The 9,657-nt window shown below is 44.2% G+C and overlaps 1 protein-coding gene across 1 annotated transcript; it reads right to left on the bottom strand.

Annotated features, from left to right (window-relative positions):
• Nucleotides 1-1,219: 1,219 nt before the first annotated feature.
• Nucleotides 1,220-8,970, bottom strand: SPTSSA (serine palmitoyltransferase small subunit A). The gene is made up of 2 exons (XM_018567926.1): nt 8,802-8,970; nt 1,220-1,892 (listed from the first exon to the last, which is right to left on the bottom strand). The coding sequence occupies exons 1-2, from the start codon at nt 8,932-8,934 to the stop codon at nt 1,789-1,791; spliced, it is 237 nt and encodes a 78-aa protein (XP_018423428.1). The 5' UTR covers nt 8,935-8,970; the 3' UTR covers nt 1,220-1,788.
• Between the last annotated feature and the right edge of the window lie 687 nt (nt 8,971-9,657).

The raw sequence follows: 9,657 nt of genomic DNA, 5'->3' as shown, positions 1-9,657 counted from the left end.
ACTGGCCCGTGCGGCTTTTGTCTTCCGAGCATGCTACCAACCCGCTGAAAATCGGACGATTTTCGGCATGATTTCCAGTGTGCTCGTATGACAAAAGTCGTGCGACCGTACAGTAGATGCGGTCGCACGCTGCCCATACGCCTGACGATTATCGTATGATAAATCAGCAGGTGTATGGGAACCTTTATACAGGAAGCTGTATCTGTTGTGCTTCACTTATACTGTAGCTGATCCATACAACTTCTTACCCAGCAGTCGGACTATCCAATCTACTGTATGTCCATCTTCCTAACTACATGTCTCCAAACCCTCCCTTCTGTAGCACGACAGGATGCTCCAGAGGGGACGTGAATTTTAGTGAATCGGTAACAAGGTGTACTCATTCATACATGTCCTTAGCATTGGGAGGTTGCCTTGCTAGGGTGATACCTTCTGGACAAGGGTCTCATCCTGACATCCCTGGCCTAGTGGATGTGGGGCTCTGCAGGAGAGGGACTTTTCGGAATCTAGAAACCCCTTTAAAATAAGGGGGGCCACCAGCTATCTAGCCCTCCTACGTAAATGAGAATAGTATACCAGGTGTGTCCAGAATATAATGAGAATGATGTTTCTACGCTCGAGAAGGGCTCTGTGAAGGGAGAAGCTGGCCTTGGGCTAAGAAGCTGTCATGTAGCAACAGTAGTTATAAATGAATAACTTCTGGCTGCAACAGTTGAAGGTTCGGATGGGCGAAATTTGGCAACTTAGTTCACCCAGAGAACACCGAACAACTAGTTCACCTTTTCTGTACTGCGCATACATATACAACCAGTGCCATGCTGTATTAGTGTTGGTACACCCATTACCAGTGCCACCAAAGATAAGTTTTTATTCTTAAGGACAGGATCGCCGCTGCTCCTTTCATACAAGTGATCTAAATCAGATCACTTGTATAAAAACGAGTGGCGGCTCCACACTATACATTTAGCTCTGCTTGTCAGGAGCAGGGCTAAATGTACAAATGGGGGGGGGGGAGTGCGTCTTATGGAGTGAAAAATACAGTATATGAATTTCATTGGAGTAGGGTTGCATTACCAAGTAATTGTCAAACTATGACAACACTGAAAAATGGCCTGGACAGGAATGTTGATTAAACCTGCCAGTCATGAAGTGGTTAAGATATCTTTTCTGCAGACAAGAGAAGAGGAAGGGAGAGTTCATAATTCAATAGACAACTTATTTTTAGGTCACAAAAGATTTATTTATGCTGAAAACACCTGTGCAGAGTAAACATCATCTATTTGCATTTTAGCTTGTTGGGAAAACAAAATGACAAAGTGTTCAGCATTCAAAATGTGTTATTACAACAACAGATGTACAAGTGAGAAGTGTTTCAGTCACATGAGGAAATTGTGTACAAAGCTTACTAGCATTGCTATATACAAATTGTATTCTGCCATCTTTAAAAATAAGCAACTAAATAAAATACATATACAGTGCAATATTAAAAATAGCTGCTGTTATTACAAAACACAACAAAAATACTGCTAGAAACCCTGCTAGAAAGACAATGTGTTGCAGAGCCCAAGGCTTGTTGGAAGAATGGTGGTTGAGAATTTAAAAAGAGCTTCCAAATGCCCTCATCAATGGGGGTGAGATCATGGCAACTCCACTCGAGATCCCGCACATTTCACCTTGGCGTCTTGGCAGGCTCAAGCACTGGTGCCATCTTCTGGATCTTCCATGCCTGAAATGCCCCAATAATTTCGCTCTGTCCTTAAAGCCTTTGCCAAGCAAGGCTCTTCACTGTCATTGAACAATTTCAAAGTAGTGCAAAATCGCAAGGATGTGTTGAGGCATAAATATATATCCTGTATACAGAGCCATTCCAACAATGGAGACCAACATGGAATCTGAGCAAGGAGGGTTAAGGAATTCAAGAAGAAACAAGAGTTAATTTCAGTTGTGTTCAATACTGGCAGGTGTCCCATACATACCTATATTGCATAGACTTGGGAGAACCCGTCACCAGAGTGTTATCAAAATACTACATACAAAAAACACATGGCTGTGAGAACCCTCAAATGGCAGAAGGACCTCCCATTTCCACACCACGCTTTTGTCAGCGAGTGCAATAACAGACACGGATCATATGAGATCATGAATCCCAAATATTTACGGTTTGCTACTATTACAGTCATTGGTTGGCATACAATCACAAGTGTGTGCTGCAGTGACGTGCGGTACTTCTTGCTCCGGGTGAGGCATTCCCCAGCCCCCCGCAGCTCCGCCCCCAAGCTAGTGTAAAGGAGGAGACAGGGAGGAGCCTCCCTGTCCCTCACTGCTGAGGCGCTCCGTCCATGACAGGTTACACAGCGGGGAGAATTTCCCTGCTGTGTAACCTGTTAGATGCCGATCTGAATGGACATGAAGCAGGCAGCTTTTTCCTCCATAATTCTAGGGGAGGCTCTGCCGCACCTGACCGCACGTCCCTGGTTTGCTGGCAGATTACATTTAAAGTAATATTAAACTCTCAAACTTGTTTTCAATAATGAATCCAGATCAAACAGATATACATTGCCCATTCTTTACATTTTTGCCTAAGCACTTGCATTTTCTCAAACAGCTCCAACTCTCTCAGCTTGGCTTCCCTGAATCTCATGTCTAGTTCAAGATCCCAGCTACTAGCTGGGAGAAGGAAGAGGCGGAGAGCAAGCAGTGGCTTTCCTTGCCGTGTCTGTGTGTTTGTAGACAGATACACACAGCTTCCACGCTCCCCCCCCCCCGCAGTGCGATCGGACGCGTGGCAAAACTTAGCCAGCGTTCTCTTCCACTGCGAACGCAAAAAATACAGCAAGCAGTGCTGGTAATTATGTAAGTGGGTTTTCCACACCACCTAAAAGTCTGGACTGTTTAGACAGAGCAGCTGCATGTGTGTGAAGTGTGTGTGGTTGGTGTGTGTGTGTGTGTGTGCGCGTGTGAAGTGTGTCGAGACATCTATTGTCACATACATACAATGCTGTTTTAACACCTCTCTCTAGCCTCCTAGACTCCAATTATGCAAATGCATTCAACACCTGGTTGTGACTAACAGATTATGTGGATTGCAGCAACATTCACCATATTTATTCCCAGATAATTTTTTGTACTACTCATTCTGAATTGAGAAAGCTGGTTGGATGAGCAGTGGAACGTCTTCAAGAAAAATACAGCAAGTCCAGTTGCCTTGACTTATTTTTTACAGATATAGCTGCATGTAGCTTTAGGCCGCAGTGTTGAAATGCAGCAATTGGCTGATTGTAAGTCTTTTTCTGCACAGGACTATTCAAATACATTACATACACTGATCAAACAAGGGGGGCATTTGGGCAACAACTACACTTGTCCCCACCAATATTCAGCATGTGTATGAAGGTTACCTATAAGCTATGTTTAATGAAACCATGGAGGTCTTCTGCAGCATCTGTATCCCACCATCAGAGATCCTTTTTATAGTCTCTGCTCCAAGCAATAAATCTCATAATGGCGTTTCACAAAAGGTGGGTGGAGAAACGACAAAAGTAAAGCTGTACATTACCTTTGCCCTAGTGCTTGCTTATCAGGATTTACAACATAACCTTCTAGAGAACTTTGCACACAACAGTAACACACTGTAATTATTTAAATGTGTCACGTAAAAATGAACTCATTCCTTTTTAAAGGAAAATTTTCACACACCTAAAACAGCTCCATGAGAAAGCTCTGAAGGAAGCCGCTATCCCCAGAAATCATACTGTTACATACTAGTTCTAGGACAGTATAGCAGAACCTTTTCACATTGCAGTACCCGAGAATGAGTAGCTGATCTGAGATCCGGGAAATAAAAGGTTACATAGTTAGTCAGGTTGAAAAAAAAAGAGAGACAAGTCCATCAAGTTCAACCTACAGAGTAGTAGAGGTTATGTCACGTCTTTCTTAAGCTTGAAATACACAGCTCGAATTTCAGCCAATTACTGTGATTCTGAAATTAGAGCCGTGTGTGGCCCTGGTGACAACACCCAGCTCAACACACTACACAAACAAAATCAAAGGGAGCTGGGCGGAAACAAGTCAGCCGAACAGTGACTGCAGCCTATCGGTATTCTGACAGCTTCAGCATTCAGAATACAATAGCCGCGCAGAGGCAGGGGGATTCGCTCATTAAAGTAGAATTATGAGGCGAGTGATTTTCACAATCTCAGCTGACCTGTGACAATGAAACTGTCACAGGTCGGCTCAGTAGATCGGAAAGTGATCAAACACATACTGGCGCTCGCTCACTTCTCGATCCTGTTTCGGCAGAGGGCCGTGACAGGGGAGGGACTGGATTCCCCCCTCCGATCCTCCAGCGCTGACTGGCGGAACGGACGTGGGAAGGGGCGGGTACAGCTGGCTCTTCTTCTAGATAGGCAGAGCCAGCTGTCACTCACGCAGCTGGGTGGATGCTGGGTGGATGCAGACATAATTGTCGGGATCCGTTCTGGCGTCTCAGTATACCGCGAGCTGTAGCTCGCGGTATACTGAGCTTTGGGTGACGGGAGGACGTGCTGACAGGATAGATGTGGTGCTTTAGGACACTCCAACTACGTTCAGATAAAATCTCATTATTGTAAAATATATAGATTGCCATGATCTGTTTTCTGAAGATGCCGATATAACATTAGTAGCCACTTAAAGTGGACCTTTACCCCCTTTCATTAAAAAAAAAAAAAAAATCACCTCAACATGCAGCTCAGGATGCTGATGTGAAACAATCTTACATTCATTAGTTAAAACAAACATTTTTCTTTTGCTTACAACTATTGTTTTTCCACTTCCTGGTCCTCTTGGGCATAAGGGATGTAATTGTGCCCAAGCCTTGCATCCCGGGAAGGTGTATTGCTGGGAAATCTCATCTGTAATCTCACGAGATCTCAGGGAAAGGCATTTTCTTCCCCTGAGATGATGTGCATGGTCACATGTCCTAGTCACCAGAGTTCCAGGAAGTAAAGGGAGCTGTATTAATCTGCCCTTGTAAAAATGGCCACTAGGAGAAGAATGGGGAGGAAAATAAAAATGAAGGTATAAAAATCCTGCAATTATCTAGAAGTATCTGTGTGCAGATTGTCATTCCTAAACATTTCTAAAAGGTGCCCATCCACCTATTGATTTTAGTTTGGAAATCGTTCATTAATGGTCTTTTGAATGGTAAGTCGATCAGTTGATCGGACACCAACAATTTTAATTACTGTACTTCTGGACAAATTTCCTCGGTCAGGCTAGAAAAAACGAATCTTACGGAAAAAAAAAAAAATCACAGCAGTAACACTACACATGTGCAAACGCAAATCCGTTCTGTTGAGCGACAAAATGAGTATGAGTATTGCTAACAAACTATTATCGAAATCAACATTGGTCTGTGCTTGATGGGCTATTTGAGCTAGAAAGCAAAGAGGGTTCTTGGGAGCAACAAAAATTTCCGATGGAAAATCTATAGTTTTTATGGCCAGATTTAAGGTGTGTTTAGTGTCATTTAAAAAATATGGGTACAGTTCCTCTTTAATAAAAGTGATAACACAGCCTAGATGGAGATAAATATTACACCTGCCTGAGCCTTATACAGTCCTTTTAGACAAAAGAAATCCAACTGGTTTAGGATTGAGCAGGATTACTTTAGTCTTTGTGTACATGATCAACATACCAGATCTCTCCCCTTGAGGGTAAATATCAGAGCCTGGCTGTCAATGTTCGTATACTAGAAGTGTATTGTATACAATAAACCTCTTGGCTCAACACCCGAGTGACACAGGCTACAGCTGAACAAATCCAACGTTAGTGCAGCCGCAGACCGGTCATATTCAAGTGGGAACTCCCGAGGCTTGTGTGGAGTACAGTGCGTCCTAAAGCTGGCCATCAAAATTCACTTGATTCCCCCCATCCACAATCTTCATCTCCCGTCTGCATTTGTATTCTGACAGCAGGCACCAGCGGCAGGCTGAAGTGAAATATTACTCTGTTAGATCATCCCCTAAAAGCTCACACTATATTCTACATCAGCTAGAGGGTAACAATGTATATTCATTATTATTGCCTGCAGTTGGGCACCAAAGGAAACCTGTAAGGAGATCAACATGGAAGCCGCCCATGGCTCGCCACTCTGAAAACACCAGCTGCTTGGTTATCATGCTGATCCTCCGACTGCGGTACATTCTAAGTCCTTAACCCAGAATTGTGCAAATATGGAATTTTAAAGTTCCTAATCTACAGAAGAAAGATCAGCTGAATAGACAGCTAGCTAGCATTTTTAGAAGGTCAGCAATGTAACACATATACCGACTACGGGAGAAGATAAAATAAGCTAATGCTGAAGAAACGTGTTGGAAGAGTTTAGAAATCCTATTCTCCGTTCACACATTAGCGGTTTTCCGCACGTACCAATGCGCTAAACATAAAAAATAATTAAATTCCAATGCGTGCTGTTCACACTTGGGCCCGCACGGTACGAAAACACGCGTCCAGCAAAAAAGTCCAAGAGCGATTTTTTGGCCGGATTCTGTGCCTTCCAGCTGTAATAATAGCCGCCAACACACAAGATTTCGTGCCACGTCATTTTCTGCATGGAAACCGCTACCAGTATGAGTGAATGGAGCCTAACACCACTATCAGCAGAGGTCCTGGCAGGAAGAGAACATCACAATGAGAGAGCAGTAAATGATTCATGATCACATCCGTGCATATTTTCAGTATGATAGGTGACAGAAACTAGCCCCTGGAATACCATGCGTCTTCAGAAGAAAACTGAACGCCACTCCCTCCTCACGGAGCATGTGCCACCTAAAACAAATTACAACTGCCGGGACATTGTAATCACAGGTACATTACAGGAAAGCAAATAGTAAATTGTTTGCATAAGTAATTTCACTCAACAATGTTCAACAGAGTTTCAGCTGTCCACACACAGTCTGATTGTATTACGGTATCTCCTTTACATTTACCATAAGCAAGTAGTACAAGAGCCTACCTGTCTGGGTATGAATAGAATACATGTCACCGGATGGAACACAAATTACAGAGTGGTTGGTAAATCCTAAGGCAATAGCACAATTAGATTGTAACATAGAGCAGGGGTCTCCAAACTGCACCCAGGGTGTAGGCCTTTGCAAGGGGTACTGTTCATCACCCCAACATGATGGGACACCGTTCCTCCCCACTGACAACAACGATGGACACCATTCCTCCCATTAAAAGGCAACATTACAATCCGATTGTAACAAAGCTTAGGAGCAGTGGTCTCCAAACTGCAGTCCGGATGTGGGCCTTTGCTTGGGGTACCGTTCCTCCCCACCGACACCAACGCTGGACACCATTCCTCCCCAAGGACGCCAACGCTGAATACCATCCCTCCCACTGAAGGCAACATCACAATCACATTGTAACAAAGCTTAGGAGCAGTGGTCTCCAAACTGCAGTCCGGATGTGGGCCTTTGCTTGGGGTACCGATCCTCCCCGCCCACGCTGGACACCGCTCCTCCCCGCCGACGCTGGGCTCCGCTCCTCCCCGCCGACGCTGGGCACCGCTCCTCCCCGCCGACACCAACGCTGAGCACCGCTCCTCCCCGCCGACACCAACAGTATCACCCAGGATCCACACATTTTCCAAATAGAAAATGTGTGAAAGTTTGCTGCATCCTGTGTGAAAAAAAAATTATAAATAGACCCATAAGCGTTTTATAGATCTGAGTTCACATGTTGCACAACCAAAAACTAAGCCCTAAAATAAGTATTTTTGTAAAATGCCACCGAGAAAATGAAATGCCATTCAAAAAAATAGATAAAAACTGTCTACAACTGACCATGTGATGAGAATTTAAGTACAGTGTTACATGGCATGGGATTGCGTGTGTGTATATGATACCACCCCATAATAATATGCTGTTACATTTCCCTGGAGCACAGCAACATGTACAGTCATTCATTACCAACCCCAGATTCTCAGAAGAACCCAATCATAATAACAAAAATCAGGAGCGTCACTTGCTATTATTGGGCCTTTAATGCCCAACCTTAGGGCTGTGTCACACTGGCCATTCCTTAGCAGCCATTACCTTTTTCTGGAAGCAGCACAAGTCAGATAAGTTAGCTCAAGTGATGACTATCCTAGGTCCGGAGTGCTGCTGGTTACTGTACCAATCCTATACTCATGGATGGTGGACACTACACACACCGCTATACTTCCATTGATAATGTCGGCTCTGGTACTGGGAAGGGATCTGATTCTTGTGTCTCCCATCCTCTCATCAATTCACATTACACCATGCACGCTGTAATCAGAATACAATGGGGGGAATTTATGGAAACTGAAGCAGTTGCATATTACAACCAATCAGCTTCTTCCTTCCATTTGTTCAGTTAAGCTTTGATAATGAAAAAGAGAAGTTGATTGGAGCACAGCTGCTCCGGATTTTGTCTGCTCCAGTTTTGATACATTCCCCTCAATAATATGTTGTGTGAAACAAAAAGAAAAGAAAAAGGAGAACCGATGCAAATAAAAGGCCAGTCTGACATGACACATCACAGACTGACAGACCAGCCTGAAAGTCATCACTGACTGGATCTGTACTTTATGTATATCCTTTTATACAGAGGAAGCCAAAGAGCTGCCAAAGTGTACAATGTCAATGGATCTGACCCTTCCCATACACTACACACATGATGCAACACATACAATCATTAGCACATGCATGGTCATTCATTCATACATACATACAATATTATACACTCATACACCTGCAGAGACCGTAGCGTAGTTATACCAGGAAGGATACTGAAGATCGTCCTCTCCCAGGGCTCCAGCATGTAGAGTGCAGTCACCAGTAAGTACTGGTAATACAACCAGGACATGTGATTCCAGGCTCGGCCCAGAGAGCCCTGGTGAGCGGAGTCATACGACATCTTCATCGTCCGTCCTGCGAGCTGTGTGTGCCTTAAATCAGCCCGGATGTCAAATCGTTCACCTCCTCACCCCCGACGGACCCTGGAATCAGGTGACGTAATGACCGTCAGAGCACGCTAGACCTCGTGACCCCGCACATTCCACGCCCACCTCAGTCCCTACATTGCAAAGCGCTATAGGAAAGCCCTCCCGCTGTCACGTGGTCGGAGTTGGTCACGTGAGGTGTATTAGGCTGGGCCGGGTGGGGCCGAATGGGGTGATCTTCGTGTGATGTTATGTGTAGCTGCTGGCTTGGCTTCAGTTGGGAATTGGGATCAGCGAGGCGGAAGGAGGTTTGCTATAATTATTACAGCCAGCGAAGACGGCCACAAACTAGGTCGTGGTTGTGAGATCCAACCGCTTCATACGTGTTACACACAGGGAGAAACCTGTATATGATTAACCACTTGCTGTCTGGAGCCATTTCTCACTATCATCTGAACCTTTGGCCAGAAAACAGCTTCCAACCCGTAAGCAATGGCCCTGTAGAATAAATAGATGCTATTTGCAATTTTTAACGTTGCATGAATGTTTATCAAACCAGTATTTTTAGGATGCAAAGCACTAAAATTAAATTTAGTTCACAGAAACAGAATATAATACCCAATTTTTTGGTAACATATAAAAGATGGGGTCACATCGGGTTAATAGATACCAAACATGTCAAGCCTTAAAATTTTGTTTGCCCG

This window comes from Nanorana parkeri, unplaced genomic scaffold (assembly GCF_000935625.1).
Source record: "Nanorana parkeri isolate BGI_ZX_2015 unplaced genomic scaffold, ASM93562v1 scaffold1116, whole genome shotgun sequence".
In the NCBI taxonomy this organism is placed as follows: Eukaryota; Metazoa; Chordata; class Amphibia; order Anura; family Dicroglossidae; genus Nanorana; species Nanorana parkeri.
This window is presented reverse-complemented; position numbering and strand designations above follow the sequence as displayed.

What these genes read in the sequence shown, in the direction of transcription:
- SPTSSA (XM_018567926.1), bottom strand. Translation starts at nt 8,934, where the DNA reads ATGAAGATGTCGTATGACTCCGCTCACCAGGGCTCTCTGGGCCGAGCC. An exon ending in CTGGGAGAGGACGATCTTCA is followed by an intron (nt 1,893 to 8,801) that starts GTATCCTTCCTG and finishes CTCCTTGCTCAG; the next exon opens with ATTCCATGTTGGTCTCCATT.